The sequence below is a fragment of the Cardiocondyla obscurior genome, linkage group LG05 (genome assembly GCF_019399895.1).
Source record: "Cardiocondyla obscurior isolate alpha-2009 linkage group LG05, Cobs3.1, whole genome shotgun sequence".
NCBI classification, from domain to species: domain Eukaryota; kingdom Metazoa; phylum Arthropoda; class Insecta; order Hymenoptera; family Formicidae; genus Cardiocondyla; species Cardiocondyla obscurior.
In genome coordinates this window covers 8,412,644-8,433,185 of record NC_091868.1, presented here as the reverse complement: position 1 = coordinate 8,433,185, position 20,542 = coordinate 8,412,644, and the positions used below count along the sequence as shown (strand labels likewise).

The 20,542-nt window shown below is 45.3% G+C and overlaps 1 protein-coding gene across 3 annotated transcripts in view; it reads left to right on the top strand.

The window, feature by feature from the left end:
- The window catches only part of Oatp74d (Organic anion transporting polypeptide 74D), a 96,447-nt gene that overhangs the window by 54,065 nt on the left and 21,840 nt on the right, over nucleotides 1-20,542 (top strand). For all 3 annotated transcript variants that reach the window (XM_070656592.1, XM_070656591.1, XM_070656593.1), the window contains 2 exons: nucleotides 19,261-19,735; nucleotides 19,982-20,358. In XM_070656592.1, coding sequence (XP_070512693.1) covers nucleotides 19,412-19,735; nucleotides 19,982-20,358 — 701 coding nt within the window. In that variant the 5' untranslated portion in view covers nucleotides 19,261-19,411. The remainder of the gene's footprint in view (nucleotides 1-19,260; nucleotides 19,736-19,981; nucleotides 20,359-20,542) is intronic.

Here is a 20,542-nt window from a genome sequence, read left to right as displayed (position 1 = left end):
TACGTCCGGCGCTTGTCGGCGGAGGGAGCAGAAATTCAGAGGCGACACTCGCCGCGCATATAGGACACCTGCGTGTAAACGGTGCGCTTGCAACGGCGTGCCTGTGTCCGTACGTGCGTCAGGGAGCGATAGTGTCTCGTTGACCCAGTTCGACGACTTCGTTGCAAGCTGCAAACTGCAACCAGCACCGTGCTTGCATGTGCGAATGCACGTGCACCGAGGGAATCCCCCCTGCCGTTCGGTCTTCGTCGCGTTCTCTGAACCCCGGCCTGACGACCGTCCCATTTTTGTCAGTCAAACAGTTTGTTTTAGGGGCTTTCTTTTTTTTTTTTTTTAATTTTCTTTTAATGTCAACCCTCTCGTTCTCGATACTGAAGATTGTAAAAACACAGGATTGATTTGTCTTTGTTAAAACAGCCTGAACGTTGAATATTTCATTCCACGTCTTTCAATCGTTTTTAATTACAACAGGCGGACTCCATTTCATTTACTTTTCCACGTTAGAACTTATTAAAATTCAACGCGCGGGGAATGTTGGGGGCTGGGTGGGAAGGGGGGAATACCTTGTAGATTGATTCTATAACCGCGCGTTTTCAGGACGTTGCCGCTCGCGGAGAATACAGTTCCGCATTGCTCTGCATCGATCACTGGCCTTGCATTGTATGTAAAAAACAACGCGTAAGCGACCGCGTGCCGTAAGTGGGACGGAGTGGTATGTGGTTTTAATGGTGTTATCTTAGGTACGCGAGATGCCTGAATTATAGGCGACCGGGAATATTCATTACCTTCGCGTTCGCGCCCGCGTTCCGAATTATTTGAAAATCAATAAGCGCTGCTAAGAATACGCGAATGACCCGATGCACTTCCAGCGCACTCGCTCACGCCCGGCGGTGGCAAAGGCGCGCAGAAGGCCGGCCGTTTTCTTCAAGGTGAATTTATAGAGGTGCGGGCCGCGGATTATTTGCGGATCCGCTGACGGAGGTCGCGCGTAAAATCCGTTTGAACGCACGACTCCAGAGGCGAGCATTGTCCCGGGTGGTGTTCTGGAAAATGTCGAAGAGCCGCCGCTCGGCCCTTGCATGAAATTTATTCGGCCGGGTCGCCCTATTCGACCGCGACAAACTGTTTCATCTCACCCCGGGCGAAGATATCACGGTTCACACCTACGCGCGAGATGTTGAATTCATCTCTTATCTCAGCCGCGGTCGGTTAATCTGCCTATAAACGTTTTAGCTTTATCGCCGCTGATAAAGCCTTTTAACCTTGCCGAGAGCTTTGCGTATTTCTGATTCATTACTCCCAATATTGATCCAGCTGCGTTAAAGAGAACGTTGCATTAGGGCGAAATACGAACGGCGCGCGAGAGCGCGCGTAGCGCAATAACAATTAATCCATTTATTTTCCGCCTTATCTCGCACGTTCTTTATCTCCTCGCAAATAGGCCGCCTGCGATCGGTATCTACGTAGTCGACCGCCCCGAACTCGCCGACCGATGTACCGTCCGACTTTTGCATCAATCGCAGGAACTTGACTCGCGCCCGTCTATCGGACGCGCTATTCGCGCGATGCAGATAAGAGGCACTTGCGCCCGTTCTCGATATATCTCGACAGCCACCGCGAATGGATGCATTGTGTCACGTCACCTTGCGCCGCGATTGTGCGCGTGTATCGCGCCTGCCGTGATATTACGGCCAATAACGTGTGTCCGCGGACACCTCGCGCAATGTAAACCCTCGAGTCTCGAGTAAGCTGGACGACCAGACGGCACTCGATTCCAGACCGACTTGTTCAAGTATTCTCGACCAGATCGAGTGCGACTTCGTCGCATTTAACGACTCCCAAGGATGGAAGGTCGGCGTACGATAAAAATAATTGCATTAATCGCGCGAGCGTCGTTACCGTTCGAAAATTGCTCCAAGCAAACGTCGCCGAGTAAGAAAGCGTTCGTGAATAATGTGAAAAGGCGGCTACCTTGGCGAAATGTATGGTTTTTTAATTTTTTTTTCTTTTCTTTTGTTTATCACGTAATAGTCGAGGGAAGCTTCTGCTCCGCGTGTTGCGCTTTTCGCCTCCACTTTAGAGTCTCCTCGTATTATAAAAGCTACGCGTCGTGCGATAAGCATGGAAACTTATTTCCACAGCGCGCGTCAAGATTTCTATATTTAGCGCAAGGATACGTCGAGTGCGTTCTGTTCGACTCGGAATTGCGCCGGGTGCATTAACAGTGAAACGGGTGACCTCCTTGTAACGCATCTCGAATTCCGCGAGCGGAGCCGTCCGCCGAAAATTTCGTGAGACGCGACGACGGAGATTGACGGCCGTCGTATAATCCGACGAGCTTGATGATGCGAGTCGCCAGTCGCTGTATATCCTCCCACTTTCCCTCTCGATTTCTCTTTTTGCTTTTAAACTATTAAGCGACAAAGTGTTTAAATATCTTATCGGTGAAAGGATCGTGTGTCGGTGAGGAGACACGCGTCTTCGGTCACTTCTTATAGATTGGATTTGAAAGTAAAAAAAAAAAGAAAAAAAAAAAAAAAAAAGAATAGAAAAGAAGGATAGACACAGAGCACTACAAACCTCCTTCGTGAATAATAACATTTTTCTTTTATTTTTTTTTTATTATTCTTTTTTATTACGAGAGAAACGGATTTATCGGTCAATACTTTGCTCTTTGAATTCCATCGTTCGGGGCTTGTTTATCTGTCTTTTGTGATTCGTCGTCGATTGTTCGTTCTTAAACTTACATCTTTGCCTTCTATACTTTTGCCGTTTTACAACGCCCGGAATAAAGCCGATAAATATCTTATTCGAAATCTAGGACGCATTTGCAATTCGTATCACTACAGATTGTGACGCGCTCACCGCGATATGAAAATATGCTCCTTCACGAGTCTCTTTGGATTGTATCCAACTTCAAATTTTGGTCTCCGTAATACGCCAATATCAACTCTTGCTCGCTCGTTTATTATAGAGACCATATTTTTCCAGAATTTCCAGAAGGAAAAATTTAGAAAAAAAGAAAAAAAAATTAAAAAAAGTAAGATTTAATTTAATTCCAAAATTAACGCGATTAAAATTTTAACAATTAACTTCTCTCATGGGTCTGTCTCATTTATTTAAAGTAACACGCGGGGCGTACGAAATATTAAAAATCCAGGAAACCGGAGAAGTTTAATCATAACCCGGCGCAAAATTCCATATACCTTCGCTTGAAATCCGTATCAACCCCCCTCGACAGATATTTAGGCCGATGCGCTTGAAATCGTCCGAGGTACCAGCGCGGGTGCAACGAAAACTGGTGCATCGTACCCCTCGAGGCACTCACCCCCGACCGCGGTGGTGGCGGCGGCCGCGCTTGCGCTTGGTGTTGCACCCACACGTCGATCGGTCGCATCTCGGTCGGTGATCTTGCTCGAGTGAAGCACGTCGGTGTCGGCGAACCGTGTGTGTTCACGAAGTAGGTCAGGTCTCAATGGCGAGCTAGAGGGAGAGAGGGAACGGAGACACGAGCGTATATGTGCACGCGGAGCGATGCACATGCAGCCGTTCGTCAGTGCACCACCGCCTCGTGCGTCTATCTTTGAACTATGCACGCCGAGAAACTCACACGTAGAGTCTTCTTTTAATTCCTCTTTCTCCCCCTTTCCCCTTGGCGTTTTCCCCGCGTCTTCTTCGACCCGTCGACACCCGCCGTTGTCGTCGCGGTGCACAAAGCGACGGCGATGCGAGCGTCGAGTGCATCGTGCCGGCGAATGTAGGGTTCTTCAGGATTCGCCGAGCGATTCTCGATGGAAACTCAGTCGCACTGAGTGAGGCTTATTTAGTTCCGTGTCACCGCGATTGATTCGTATTGATTTTGACAATAGTAATCTCTGGGCGATATAGTTTTTAGGACTTAACTTTAAATTTCTGTTTTTTTTTTTATTTTTTTTTTTACTGGTTAGGTATATTAAGCACTTTCGTTTGCTATCTTTGAAAGGATTTTCGGGTGGGTTTGCAGCAGAGTTTTAATTATATTTTGTAAAATACATTTTATGAGAAATTGATTTAAGCTCGCACGCGATGTTACGGTGTTTTGTGATTTTCCGTCGTGTCAAACTAGGTCATTGATATCGACGAGAACAGAGGATTTAAACGGAAGAACGTAGGAAATTCTATTTCGTGGTGCTTCGATAGCATCTCTGAAAGTGAAACTAGGATACCGAGACAGTACGGTACAACTACGGAATTTCATTTCAAGCTTGCGCACGGGAATCGAATGGCGAGACTCAGATTCACGTATCTTAGTAATATAAAACTCAGTTTATTTCGTTGCTTTTAATAATCTGAAGCTAAGCGAACAAAACTTTCTTGTATTATAACGAACAACAATATCTTAACGCGATATAATTCTATATTAGAAAAGGATTAATTAATTTTATTTAATTTTTAGATAAATTGTTTCTTAAGTGTAAGTATCTTGTCGCGATAATGGAACGATAATAGAAACGAAGTTTCATAGGATTAATTTATCCCCGCGACTATTTTTGGCCGCTTGGCTCGAGAGTCGCTTTTTTAATTGGTCGATAGTGCTCGAAACGGAGCGAGAATCGTGCCCGGATGACCTCAAAGTTGCAGAGCTTCGGAGCTGCAGGTACGCAACTGCGGCCTGTCCCATATTCTCATGGAGAGCTCGGACGCTCGATAACCGAGATATCGAGACGTGACGTAGGTGTGAGAGGCGAGTGAACCAGCCCACAACCGTACGCCACTCGGCTCCTGTGTGCGCGGACGTGTGTATGCATTACGTACACTTTACTTAATGAAACAATTGAACTGACCTGGACAACTGCTCCGGAGTTGTCGACACTCGTTTCGCGAAGAAAAAAGAAGAAAATACGATATAGAAGCTGCGATTGGATCATTGATGAGGATCGTCGCACTCATTGGCGGAGGGTTCGACAAATATCGTGTCGCTTTAATTAATAATTAGCGCATTAATTTCGGAGGTTTTAAAATAATATGTCGCGTAAAATTATTTTAATTGCCGAAGGTAAACCGTTTAATTTTTATTGCTATTTAAAATAGGAAATATTTGAAATTTGTATTAATTGGTTTATATTTCCGTTTTATCGTTTAAAAAAATGTGAGTTAATTTATGGAATAGTTAATTTATGGAAGCTTCGAATTGGCACGAGGATTGTTCATCGTGGAATAACTTGGGCTCGAGTCGATACGTGTTGTTTACGAGAGAATCAGCTCTTCTCTACCAGGAACATTCTCTAAGCACTGCACGTGCTTCGCTGGTCAGTGGTCTTATTTTGCAAAATTATTGCCGCGATAGGCACCAGTCCGGGTCAGACCAATTCGCTTCATTAAGGGGAACGTGTACAATGCATCACACGTACGTGTCACTTGGTTACGAGGTGATACAGCCTACCCCGCGTTTACACCTACGCATGGTTTATGACGAGCATGTGGAGCAGGTCGCAGCTGTGTACCTGCCGCTCAGCAAGTGCTCGGCACTTGCAATATGCGCGATAGGTTATTGCTTAATTTGTAGGACTATGCAACGTGTGGAGTGCTTACTGCAAAATACTAATTCGTCCGAGAATTAATCCTTCGCGATTACACTATTAACTCTCACATATTAATAACATTGTCACGAATTACTCGGACAATTTTTATTCCTTCTAAAAATATTAGACAGATAATTAAATATGAATCTATAAACTCATTCGATTTACCATAAGACTCGTGTTTTATCAATTTCGAAAGTCCCGAGGCAACGCTTCGCGCGAGGAGATGTAACCTCCGCGCGCGTTTACGTTCATCTTTCCCATCGGATTCTCTTGTGCGGCCCCGCACACGAGCCTGCACACAAAGTTTTTAGACGAACGCTAAAACACGCAAACCGCATGTCACTCGGTCGATGCAGCACCTACGCGATCACGCTACACTGGCCCGGATGGGTGGACCGATCCGGTTGCGGCTCCCGCGTACCTGCTGCACCGCACCACAGCTGCATCACGGCTGAGGTCATCCGGGCAGCGTCTCGGACTCTTATCCTCGTTCCCGGTCCGATCGTCCCGCATAACCGCATCGGCTTTTTCACTTTCTTTCACTTTCTACGCCGGCCGATCGTCGCGTCAACTTCCGCGCTTCGTTCTTCCCTTCTTTACCGGAAGGTTCGATTAAACTTTGATCGATCTCCGAGTCTTATACTGTATTTATTGCTTGCCGATATTTATATATATATTTTCTTCTTTTTTTTTATTAATTTTTTTTGTTTTTTATTAATAAGAATTATGTTGCGTTTAATATTTAGAATAAAGCGTGTTTCTCGAGTCTGCTCATAGAATGTGATATTTGCGTAATAGCGTTAAACGGAGAGGCAACGATATATAAAGGGTTACGTCGGCGAGAAACCGACCCCCAGGGCTTCTTCAATCTTGAGACTCGCTCGCTCGTTTCCATTCCTTCCAGGAACGTTCCGTTCGGATCCATTATGGGCTCTCGAACGATTCATTTCGAGTGCTCCTTTAACGATGTAACGAAGAATCCGCTGCGCGAATGTCGTTTCCGCGAATTCATTAAGATTGACGCGCGGTGCAGAGCTCGCACGGTGCGCGGCGGTTACCGAACGCTTGAAATAAACGCGTGGTACGTGAGCCCAAGACGGGCGATTTACACGTGTGCACGCACGTGAGTGCACGCATGCGACGTGCTGTTGGGAAACGACGAGCGGGTCTCCGGGTTGCGAGTCAGTCGGACAATCTGTTCACCAATCGTTTCGAACGTGCCACTAAAATTTTTTTTCTGACATTACGTTATCGGCTGAAGTTTCGGTGCTTGCCCGATATACAAGACTTATATATTTTATTGTAGAAAATTTTTTAGACGAGGTTTTCAAAAAATAAAAAAATGTACAGGATTGACGTGACGCGGCTTGAATCAAATTTGCACCGACACTGCACCTGCGTGTCGATCTCGCATAACCCACTCGCCGTAATGCTTTCGTTTATAGGAACGTGCACGCGTATCTCTTCCTTGCTCATTCGGGGTGCTCGGGACCAGTTCGGAGAGAATGAGGGAGAGAAAGAGACAATGCGCTCGCTTTAACTGCGTCTTTCAGTGTCGGAGGGATGTCAGTCGGACGTGGAACAAAACAAAGTAAAAGGGTTGATAAGTTAAAAACGTCCTTAAACATTTTTTTTTTTTAAGTATAAATTTTATTATCAATCTTGTACTAAATACATGATTATCTGAATTTTGTATTTAATCAATACGAGATTTTAAATTTAAAATACAAAAAAAATATTTTTTTTGCATATCGTGCACTAACAATAAGTTTAATTAAATGAAAAATTAAAACAGAATAATTACATTAAAGCCAGTACCATAATCAACGAAATGAGAATAATTTCACGATGATGCGAAGCTTGACAAATTAAATCGAATCGAATGGATCTACGAGTGGGTTTCTAATGTAAAATCCGATTTGCCTCACGGTTAGATCGACTTGCCGTGTGCAGAAAGACTCGCGGATTATTATTGCCGAGCGAGCGATGAAACCGCAGGAAACTGCCGTGAATCAACCGAGACCTTGATGCCGATGCACCATCGCAAATTATTCTCGAGGATTTCACTCTCGCGCCGCGATGCAACCCTAGAACGTGGGATGCAGTATATGCATATGAGTCGCGACGGCGGCGGCGGGTATCAGTTTTAGTACGCCGTAAGCCAGTGTATTACACCACGCAGCTTCCTTTAAAATTAACTCGTAATGACTCCGTAACACTCGCCGCTGTAAATTAGCAAGCATCGCGAGAAACCACCGCCGGAATTGTCGGAAACGGCCTCGGCGACTCTGTCATAGTGACGTAACGGAGCCTCCCGGGCGAGTAACTCTAGTTAACGCGCGAATTGACAAACGCAAAATCCGAAACAATCCTCGTATTTGACAAATTTTCAAGCACCGCTAGTCGCTCTCTTCAAAGCTCGATCGTCAGAAATTAAGAAAATAAAAAATAAAAAAATAAAAAAATTAATAAAAAAAACTGTCACTCGCTGATCGGGACGTGAAATCGCGAGCCGGTAACAATGAAGCGCGACGAATCGAAGAGGCGCGACCCGTCGACGGGAAAAGTAACAAGAAGGAGGGAACGGCTCGTAAGAAAAGGGCTGCGGGGAAAAAGACGACGGCCACGTAGAGAGTAGATCTGGCCGTGAAAGGAACCGTCTAGGGTTAGCGTACCTGCCGGAGGTCTATGTAAAGTCCGCGGTCTCGGGCTCAAATCGGGAATGGATAACCAGCCATCGAGCCCGGTCGCATCTGATTCTCGCGACTTGTCACAAAAAGCGCACATTGTTGCGCGCCTCACAATAGCGCTGGCGCACATATACGTGCCCGGACTGCTCACAAATACCCACGTTAGTCCAGCCGCCACAAACTAGCACACGTTACGGCGCGCGCGTTGCATAGGCGATGTAATAATAGATTGTATTCACGGCTCCACGGTGTACGCTGCAGTGGTGCACGGCCCCCACCGCAAATTACGGACAATCATCCCTGCCGCGCGCGCTATCCGTATCATCCTTTTTTCGGCAAATAACACGCTGGTCGCATCTACAGGGCGTCCGTAGGCGAAAGAGTCGAGAGGCACTTGGGCGGAATCACTGCGGTACGATCTCCGCGCGATCGGCGGGTTTTTAATTAAAAATCGAAAGCCACCGCGACGTCACGAAGTTACGAATTTTTTTTAAATGTAATATAATTAATTAACAGTAATATACATTTATTACCAGTTCTCTTTAGCGGCCTCGTTTTAATTTCGAACTAAATTTATAAGTGAGTTAGTTGACGATCGAATCAACTTTTGTGCCATTTATTCGTACCATACCTCTGGCAAAAAAAAAAAAATGAATATTGTAAAATCGAGAGAAGTTTAATGCGAGCGAGGAATAATTCTAAGCGCCGTGCGGTATACGAATTGTCGCTTGGCCGGCGTGGTTTCTAGCAAGTGCTTGAGATTAGCTAGGCTCAAATCGCGTCGATTCTAACCTGACCACCCTATAAAAGCCCCTCGCCGAGGATAGCCTGGCACGAAGTGGATATCGGGAAGGGAAGGCCAGGTATTCTTTACTACGCGATGCAGTCCGCAGCTCATGGAAGCACGGACACCTACGACCTGACCACACGCAATCCTCCGTCCCGCCTGTTCTCGTTCTCCCTTATCCCGCCTCGCCCTTCGCCGTTGCAATTGATTTACAAACCCGTATTAAGCTTACGTACGCGCTCGAATTGAGCAGATGGCCGGCGGGCAGGCGCGGGATGTCTTTGTGCTCGCGATCGCGAGCTAAGTGCGAAATTATTGAGAGCTCGATGCATCGGCAGGAAAGAGCGAGGAAGAGAGAAAATCGCGATGCGCGTTAGACCGCGTGTAAGTCTCTGAAATCACTCGGATACTAGTAATAAGTAGGCAACTGATATCTTCTTACACAATAAGTTTTGTAAAACATTCTCGTCTGCATTGAACTCGTTGACTTAATTTTTTTTCTTTTTTTTTTTTTTTTAACGAAGTGCATTTATGTAATTTTTAAATTATGTATAATCTAAATTTTATAGATAGCTTAAGAGCGTACGTGGCGACTTTGTGAGATTAATACACTTCGCTGAATTGTCGCAGTCGGGCCTTCGCGTAAGGACGCATAAACTCCGGGCAGATATTTGCGAGGAACGAAGAAAACTCAATTCGCGAAAGCTTTCGGGCACGGATAAGGTTGCATTGTTTAACGAAGTAGGTCGAGCGCGCGCTGTCCCGCTTTCGCGATACATTTTCCACCAGCGATGCTTTCAGGGTGGAGAAGTATTTCATATTCCTGCCCTCCTTCAATCCTGCGCTTTCTTTTTGTGCTCACGCGGGAATCGTTATTGCGAGCTTGCGCATTATGTTTCGTGTCACTGCTCCGCCGCCGGCCAACTTTGCACCGCTTCCTCTACGAGCGTTTGTTTCAATCCTCAATGGTCCTTCCAGGCTTTATGAAACTTCTCCGGTTCCCCGTGCCTCATTCATGCACTTCTATATAGATTTGCATGTCCTCCACCGTTAGTCGAGAAAAAGCGCCCTAAATGTTCCATATATTTTCGAGCACTTCAATTGTATGGAAATATTTCCCTGCCTTTGCGAGTTTAGCGCGATTTTTAGAAAATATACATATTTCTCTTGTGCAAATTTACGCGTTAGATCGTCGTAATTTGTTATGAAAATTTTGGAATATGACGGAACAACGCGAAATAATTGGATCGCGTACAAGTCGCGTTAAATGAGTCGTATCGTTATCTGTTGATGCCAAACAAGTGATAATGCGGCGTACGAGTGCACGATAACTTACCGGATAAATACATCGTTAAAACAGCCAAGTTTTGCACGTTTCGACAGAGAAATGGAAGAAAAGTATGAAAATTCTTCGTTGCTAAAAGTCTAGCGGTGCAGCTGTGTGGTTAAAAGGGATAGCGAGATGCACTGCCGAGCACCTTGAATACACTCGTTCTCGTTTCTCGTAATTTTATCATCTCGTTAGAGAGAAAGAGAGAGAGCAACAAACGCGTCGCCGTTGCGCTCCGTTCGCACGTTCTTTATGCAACCGAGGATGATGTGTGTCGTCCGCAGTTCATCGTCCACGGTGGATTTACAACAATATCCCTCACCATTACGATATCACACGTCTAACCTAATTTAACGCCAATATTTTCCATAAATAATAACTCTCGCGCTCGGTCCGGCGCGTTCACGCGCTCGTCGATTCGCGGCGCGAAGTCCGGCCGCGCGGTGAAATTTATTGCGAGAGGCAATATAAACGGGAAATTGCGCGAATTATAACCCGCGGGAATTCGCGTGAATCGTAAGGAGTTAATCCGCAATGGGGAATATCGCAATATCGCCGCGCATTCGCCGTGCGGCCCCCCTTCTCTTAATATCCCGCTCTTCTAAATTCGCGGGAGAAGTAGAAGTCTCGGAGATTACGGCGACGGAGATGTTGAAAACTGTTAATATTCGCTGCTGTATACGCCGCGCCGATATTCGCGATGCGGCGGGAGGGAAATACGCGTTCCCTTTCTTTCGCGTCGCTTTCTACAATAGACCGGGGGATCGAGATCCTCCGCTATTCCGTTCCGCGCGAAGCGGGAATTACTTTCGCTACTTTCAGCTCTCCCAACAATGCTGTGATTTAATAGAGACCGTGGGCACGCTCGCGTGAGCGCGCTACTTTCATCTTCCTTCGCCGGCGCGATTACGAGTTTTCTTGCCCGTCCGTTTCTGTAACAACGTGCGCGTCTCGCGCATTCGTTCCAGGAGACAACGTCAGCCGAACGTTTAATATTCTATTGTTACGCCCCGCGAGTCAAAGAAATCATTAACCCGGTTCCTTCGACTGTGAACATCTATTTCGTTCTCCGTGACGATCAGTTTTTCGCGAAGCGAACAAGGGTTTTTTTTTTTTTTACAACTTTCCGACATTTCTTCTCGGCGATCTCGCCGCGGTTTACAAACGGCGTGTATGATATTTTTATTGGACCGTGTATTTTTTTTTTTTTTTTTTTTTTTTTGACACGTGCGAAAATACATGTGGCATACGATATTCAGGATACTTTTCTACGCACGTGCGAAATTCGTAACGACGGTCGCAGAATGCGTCGCAATTACACTTGATTTCTTGCCTTTGAAACGTCCGGCCGCGATGCCGTGACTCCGAGGTATTATATTCACTTTCCACATTTTCGCGGCGGGGCGCTTCGCGATCGGATATCGTGTCCATCGAAGTAGTACGATCCGATCCACGGGGCGTAATTTCACGAAGGGCGGTTATCGCATGTCGTAACAGCGACTCGGGTTGCGACACTTCTCGCGTGGATGACGATTCGCTGGACACGGCGCGGATTCGAAAGTTGCCATCCCACCGTTTGTTTCGAAATTGCACAGCTGCGCGATCCGGATTGCGATCTCAAAAAGGACGATAAGAAAAGAATAAAAAAATGAAATAAAATAAAATAAAAATGGAAAGCAGGAAGAAGCCGGAGCTCGGTCGTAATGCCAGCGAGTCGCACGATTTGTCTCGGATTTTAAGCTCCTGCCATGCCATGCATCACAAGTGTGCCCGCAATAATTTATTGCACTCGGTGCGGATATATTTACGGGGAGGTTCTAAAAAATGTGCAAGCTTCTACTAACTGAAGACTGCTTTTAAACAATTTTTTTTTTTTAAATTACTTAACTCTTGAATAAAAAATTATTATAGATAAAATCTTTTTTTCGCAATTAAGTAACCGAGTTTAATGGTTAATTTGAATTTCAGTCGAGCTTATTAATTTAAAAATAAAATTTACAAGCTTCAATATTTTTTTTTTTACAAAGTATATATACGCGTATAATTTTGTCACATTAGCCGAGTATTTTAAAACGAGACAAATAATCGTATTTTTCAAATTGCTCAACAAACCCGTTATTAGCATTTGAGATGAGTTAAAGAGCTCCGGTTCACCCTGCCTATAAGTCGCGATTGAATTCGCGTGGGATGCCATTCGATCTGATCTAAACAACGTGCTGAATCGAGCGATTGGTTGTAAAGTGATAAAATACGACGCGATCCGAGCGTGCAGGAGGCCGATGCTGGGGAAATCGAACGGGATCTGATTCCTGTTGCTCTCTCGGGCTTTTACAAATGTATCCAGGTGCTTTGCGGTCGTCGTCTGTCAGCGCTGTAGGTGGGTAGTCGGTGCACACTTTCATCATTCTCTCCGAATGGTGATTTATCATTCATATGCTTCATTACGGCAACAACGAAATCATGGAGGTACTGCTGGAATTATAACGAGCCGGCGCGGACGTTTTTCTAAACGTTACTATAGTAATATATGACGATGAACCCGGTTCTATGGAAATACTCAGCGACGATAACAGTATTTGCGACGCGATACGGTAGATAAACAATAATTTATCCTTATCTTCCATGCCGTGTATTTTTAACTTACGCTTTTAGTCTGGAATTTTTGATATTATCTCGCAGTGGAGCTCTGATGCGGAAAACAGACTATGGCTTAAAAAAAAAAAAGAAAAGAAAAAGAAAAACTAGTTCTTTGTGTAATTGATGATTTCGAAAGTTCTTGCGCGTTTGCGACGACGGTTGTATCTAACGCAAAATAATTTATAATTTAGAAATGGACTTCGCCGCGTGCATTTGACACTGTTTCACCGTCGGGGCTTCGAGAGAAAACGAGATTAAGCGCCTCTTTTTGCGCGCTGTGATAGCAGAGTTGTTTGATATACTCGCTGTAGAAAACGTGGAAAAATTTTTTTTGAAAACACGCGACACACCGTCGGGCCGAGTGCACCGAGTGAACTTGACAGATGGTTCTTCGCTTTTTATCGCGGACGTGCACTACGTAACGTAGGGGCCTGTTTATACACGAGTTTATCAATGTAATGCGCCGCTACAACGCGTTTACACACAACTCATTTGAGATCGTCGCCCGCATATTTTTTTTTTTTTTTTCTCTCTTTTTTTCACCTTCGGGTTGTGGCGAAATGCAAGATGCAGCGGGCGACACGGCGCAGCCAAATAAATTACAATTGTTAATAAGAAGAAATAGTAACGTCTACTGCGGATCGAAACTTGGATGAATCTATTAATTAAATTGAATTAATTTCTATTTTACGGGAGGAGAGAGAGAGCGATGCATAAAATGTGCCGGTCAGTCGCGCTTGCCGATCGAACCTTCCCCGTTTATCATTCATTGGCAAGAATCGCAGGAATAATGAGCGGTAAAAGTGGCTGAAACGCCCATTGCGTAACCTCTCGGACATCGTCATTTCGCGAGAGAGACTGACTGTCACTCGCGCGTAGTGAGCAACAAATTGCCGACTTAATTTAACACGGGCCGGTCTCGCCTCGCGTCTCGAGTCGCACGGTTTAATAAACTTGGCGGTTTGATACGCCGTAATTACCGTGCACGATACATTTGATCGCGTACAGGCGTGAATTAAAAGCGAGATTAACAAATTACGAAACGGACAACTTACGGGCGTAAGAACGTTTCGGTGGGTTAAAAAAAAGATTTTTTTTTTTTCTTTTCTTTTTCTTTTTTTTTTTCTATATTTTTTTTTTCAGTAAACGGTTATGGCCGAGAGAGCGGTGACCACGTAACGGTGTGTTAACGCTTTAAATAGCAATTTACGTCTTCGCTAAAGTGTTGAAGTTATCTCGGAGATTATTAATAGCGATTACATTTTCGACGAAAGTGCATTGGTCTTTAAAACCGAGTTACACATTGAAGATAAATATCGTAGACTCCGATATCGACTTGATTAAATATTGATCCGTTTGCCAGATATTTCTGATAACTCCTTCTTTTGCGGTGCCTCTATAGTTGCATTTCAAATTTAATACTATTTGAACAGTGTAAATAGTGATCAATGATAACGTTGATAATTTTCGATTAATATTACAGATATTATGATCAATCGAATTAATTCGTTATTTGATAGAGCGCGATTCTATTCTTAAATCAAAGGCGTGATTTCATCGTTGGCTCCTCGTCCTGAATTAAAGACCCCGTAACCGATCCCTCCGATCGTGATTATTCTACATTCAACCGAATTCGTGAACTTTCAAATACAATTTCGCTCGAGATGCCGGTCCAGGTCGAAATACCCACAGCCTCCGCCAGCGTGACTTTCGGCCCGGCGGCTTCGCTTTTGACGCGCGTCCACTTTTGGATCACTCTGTACGATAACGTGCTACACGCTGGCATTGAGGTGTAGTCTAAGCAGAATAGGCTAACTAACCAACTAACCACGAGACCACGTCAGTAGGACAGTGAAAGGCGACCTAGACCAAGTCTCTTTCCAGCCGCCGTATGGCGCGGCGTTGGTGCTTAACCGAGGGAGAAAGAGTGAAAGAGAAAAGGCAGAGAGAAGGAAAGAGATCGAACGAGCGTGAATGAGAGAAAGAGAGAAACGGTGACAGCGAAAAAGATGCACGTGTCCTCGCGCGTGTGTGTCTACTACCACGAGCGGCCACGTGCAGCGCGCGTACGGCACGTGTCGGTGTGCGCTTGCATACTCGCCGGTGCCGAGCGGGGAAAAATGGAGCTGCAACGGCGACGGGAGTCCGGTGCACTTTAATGCCTCCTTGGACGCGGTCGGGCGCGCAGTTAAACCGTCGTTAACGCTAAGCGTAAACCACCCCGCGGGCATATTCCACAGGGGGGAAGACCTCGGGCCGGGCCTAGCTGCCCTTCGCGATTCAATCGGATCGGCCTCGCGACGCTCGCCCCGGAAGTGCCGGGCGTCCTTCTGCCTGCTCGAACCCGACGATTACAGCGAACGAACGTTCCATTACCGTCTTTCGTGAACGTCTTCGTGCCTCCGAGCCGCGCGCACGTGGGCTTCCCTGGGAAACGGTTGCGAAATATTCGTGTACGCCATTCAAAACCTACGGCCCCGGCATACCGAGGACGATTTATTACCGGAAATTTCTTCCTCGTAGTTGCGTAGAACCGCACCTGGTTCCACGTCAGCCGAAGGTATCGTAGACAAAGTCACGTTTTCATACGGAGGTCAGCCGCCGGTGTGAATGACTGACGCCCGACGTTCTGGAGGACACACCGTGTGGCGTGTAGCTATTTGAAAGTATAAAGAACGCTATGTTTGCCGGAATTTTATCGTATTTCCGCCGCTACGCAGTTAGCCGCTAATGCTATGCGTAATAAATTAAAACGATTTGCGCGAGGTAGGAAATTCGAGTACGAAAGCACAATTTTATCGTTCTAATTACATCTCTCTCTGATCAATTAAATTATCATACATCGTAAGCGGTCTGAACGCCACGAGATGTACGAGTCCGCAAACAAATAGCTATTCGTTAATTCAAGGAATTTTCCAACGTGAAGTAAAAAGTCGAATAAAAATCGACGACTTCCAGACAGATCGCGCAACCATTTTTTCCCTCTTTGAAAAACAGTATATCACTATTCTTTTTTTTTTGCGTCCGTTTCTTTTTTTTCCTTTTTTCCGTTTTTTTTTTTTTTAAAGCCAAACTGCAAGAAAAAAAGGTGCAGGATAATTTTAAGCGGCTGGAATCGCTAATACGACTCCGGCCGATTCCTACGACTGATTCATTCGTAAGATATTTGCGGGTCGGAGCTGGTTCTACAAAAGATTTTCACTCTGGATGCGGATGGGAGGATGGGGCGGGAAAGGGGTAGGGGCGAACGACTTGTCCGAAAAGGATTTACGATCGGCAAAAACGCGCTCTCGCAGAATTTCGCCATCGCAGCCGCCGGCCGCCGACCGTTCGAGGCGACGCGACGAGAGAGTCGGGCTGGCGCTTCGGTCCTTTCGATTTCGTTCTCGTTGCGGGACTGTGACTTCTCAATGCCCGGTTCTTGCCACGCGAAAAGCCACGGGTCGAAGATAAAAATAACAATTTTCGACGACCTCGTTGACTGCCGAGGAAAGAAGAAAGTAGTCGGCACACGGAGAAAGAGATCGATCGCAACGGCCGCTATATATCTTGATCGCCGTACGATGTAGCGATATGCAATCGTGCTAATTAAATATTAATTAACGCGTGTAATTTTCTTTTAATGTTAAACCCAGGTATTTATTTGAGAACGAGGAACCTATATTAAGATTGACGAATGCGGCTCGTTATCGAAATTGCGGGAGGGAACGGTCGCCCGTTGTATAATTCACTTAATTCAATGACGCGGAAAGAGAGCTCGGTGATCTTTTAATAACCGTATTATCTGATACACCCTGATAACGAGAAACGACGTAGGCGCCAGGCTCGCGTCTGGTTTCAAGAGGGCTGCAAGCTTCATCCTGATTTTCATGCGTGTGCGCGGCGCGCGCTGGTGAATGGCGAATGTTATAGGGTCAATGGCGCGTACAAACAGCACCGTAGTACCGTAAACAGATTCGTATTCTTAGACAGGATTTTAGGGGTCAGCTACCATACGCCGTTAAGCCATTAACGATGATATAAAATCCGCGTGTGACGACAGTTCGCGATTTCCGCGCTGTTTATTCTGCGTCGCCGGTTGATCACACAGCGAGAGTGCTCGGCCTATTCCGCGACTGAAAATAGCAATATCCATTAATCACGCAAACATTTCGCCTCCCCCTCGAATTCGTTACTTTTCCATTGCCGGCGAAAATAACAGTTTCGAATTAAAACAATAGCGCGATTTTATATCGCAATAAATAAAGACTTTGTAGTCAGGCATGTAAGATTACTTCCGTTACTTTGTGACAATTTTATTTTGCCAAACGAATTTTTTATCACAAATATTATGTGTTCAATTGTGATGCAAAATATCATTAATAATTTTTCAACTTTGCTAATTTACAATTAAAGTAATTAATTTGTTATTTTACTTTTTTGAATAGAAAAATTCTAATTCTACAAATTTATTATTAATTTCGGCATATTCGAGAGCGTCGTTGAAAATTGTCTCTTCGATCACGGGGGGGGATTTTTTTTTCTTTTCTATTTTTTTTATAAGCTGGATGCTTAAATTTCTGCTTACGTAACTTTCTTTAAAATTTATTTTGAAGCATGAATATTAATTACTGGCACTCACGTGTTGATTTACGAGCGAGTTTGCGTCGCGAGTACGTACTTTGGAGCGCGTAGGTCGGCGCTAACTGCGAAGAAATTCCGAAGCGAAAGTGAGAACGTGTCTTCACCGTCACACATATCCAGCTGCAGTGGCGTTCTAGTGGTTCTAGTGCACGAACTCCTACTCGCGCTGTCAGTGAAAATCGTCGGTGCGATAGCCCGTGGAATGGAACGCGAGGGAAATGAGGAAAATCGGGCACCGATGAAAGTGAGAGGACGCCGGCTACAGGGTGTCTCAGGCGGTTTATTCCGCAGTCGACCGCGAGAGAAAGGAGTTCACCTCTAATGGAGTGGCTGGTCCGGTTGGTCCGCGCGGTCGATGGAAAACGAAAAAGACGCAGTGGCGGAGGTTGACCGTTAGTAAGACCCTGAAGTTTCGGAATCTTTTCATTGTTCGAACTTCGAAATACATCTGCGAGAGACAATAGTGCGCCGCGGCAGTTCGGTTCGTTGGGGAATAAAAAAGTTCAACGGCAAAACGAATCATTAACAACCATCAACCTTTAGAATTTTTGTATTCTTCAATTATTAACGATATTAAAAAAAAATGAATGCATCGTAAGGGAATCGATATGTTGAGAAAAAAAAAGTGTATTGTATATTTTGTTCTTTCCGTGGATAAATCGACTTCTTAGCAAAACGGAATTTTTCGACAAAAATCCTCACGGCAATCAGGTATTTTTTTTTTTTTCTGTCACGTACAATTTTCCTTATCGCACCGATGAAAATTAATTTCCGATATTCATCGGGATTATTTTCTCGTTACGCCCATGACCTAGACATCAGACCTACTTGCGGATTCTCAGAGATAGAATTGATATGCGCGTTCTATACCGCGCGATGACGAACGGATTAAATCGGAGCCAACTTTCACGTTTGCTCTCACATGTGATCTTTTTTTTTTTTTTCTTTTTCTTTCTTGCTTTTTATCTGATTTTTCTTTAGCACGCGCTATGCTTTATTGGCTGGGTTTGCGCGTGCACGACCGCTTGAAGATTTCGTAAGGCGATTGTTCGAATGCGTTACGTCAACGGCGAACTAATTCCATATAATACAATCCGGCTGGGGCCGCGGTGCGGAGTTTGGTGTCGTAAAGTCCTATATTTTATACGCCGTAAGTTGGCCCAAATGACGTTACTCGCATTACACTCGTGCACCGCGCTTTCGACCGTCCGCTTTTCGTCTAACTCTCGCGTTTATTATTTATTTGGTGTTACAAATAAATACGGGGGAGAAAGGGAGGCGACCTGGCTCTCGTAAACCTTTCTCTCGGCCGGTGGAGATTAAATAACTACTGGACTGCGAACCTTGAAATTTGCATTCGCGGAACAAAACGAGATTTCGGGGAAGCCTCGTCGGGCGATCTGCATGATTGCAGTTATAAATAATGCAGCGAAGCATATAAGTCTTGAATTTGATTGTGGGTACATCTATGAAGTTGGCCCTCCATTTTGCGAAATTAAAGTAAAATTAGAATCAAGTTTAGAAACTTAAAAAAAAAAAAAAAATTAAAAATTAAAAAATTAAATTACGCGGAATGTTATTAACACGGCAATATTATTATTTAACAAATTTTTTTTTTTCTGATTGCAGATTGAACAGTCGAACGTGATCCATTTGAGCGTTCAGAAGGTTCTGTTAACGAGGAAGAATCCCGGCTAAAGTTCGTGAGGGTGCTGAAGCAAGGGGAAAAGAAGTAACCACTTTATCGTGTGTATATTAAAAAGAAAATCCAGAAGAAATAATGGCGGGCGAGGACACACAGATCTTGTCGAACGGCAACGTGGAGGCTCTCACAATCATCCCGCCGAAGATGACGAACGGAAACGGGCTGCTTTGCGGTGACAAGCAGCATAACAACAACGGCTCGATACCGAATGGGAAGTTACACGGCGGCATCGGCGGCACGGAGAACGGCAATCTGATCGTGCCGGATGAGAGGTCGAGCAGCCTTCATACGGAATTCGACGACGCCGACGTGTCTTGCGGATGGGGTCCTTGCAGACCCCACTGGCTGCAGTACTTCGCCACGAAGCAGGCTTTCCTAGTGACCTTTTGCCTCACCTGGGTTAGTAACGCCGGAGACATTTATCTCTCGGTCAATTAAAAAGTGGCATACAGTCCTGGGCAATCGATAACAGAGTTTTGAAGAAACTCGGTAAAGGGTCAGATATCTTTTCCTCCGCAGTCGAAAGAATAAAAAAAAAAAAAAATAGATTTCTCTGGGATTTTTTTGACAATCAACTTTATCGTGCCGCAGTGGTGAGTTTAATCTCGGTTGGGTTGAAACTATCGTGCTCTCATCTCGTTGCAGGTGCTTCAGGGTATGTACTACACATACTTCGTCTCCGTCATCACGACGATAGAGAAGCTCTTCCAGATTCAGTCGAAGACGACGGGCATTATCATGTCGGCCACGGAGATCGGTCAAATCGGGTCCTCCCTTTTACTGACGTATTATGGCGGCCAAGGTCACCGGCCGAAGTGGATTGCCTGGGGCATGATCCTCTTCGCCGTGAGCTCGTTCACCTGCTCGATACCCCACTTTATCTTCGGCGAACAGCTGATTCTTCAGAACGAGATGCTGTTCAGCGGCGTCGGGCCCGGCGCCGAGGGCCACGGGCTCAACAGCACGTATCCGATACCGGCGAATCTCTGCAAGTTCCAAGAAAGAAACAGCACGCTGGACGGGTGAGTGCCGCTGTCATAATTCTCCTCCGGGTTATCCTCCTCTATTTCTAAATTCTTAATGAATAACGCCTTCCAACGATTCATCATAATGAAGAAAGATATCTTTATTGGCTTTTACCCTCCCGATTAAGTAATAGCCAGCTCGACGGCCGTGAATCATCAAAAATGCGGGGAATTGGCGAGC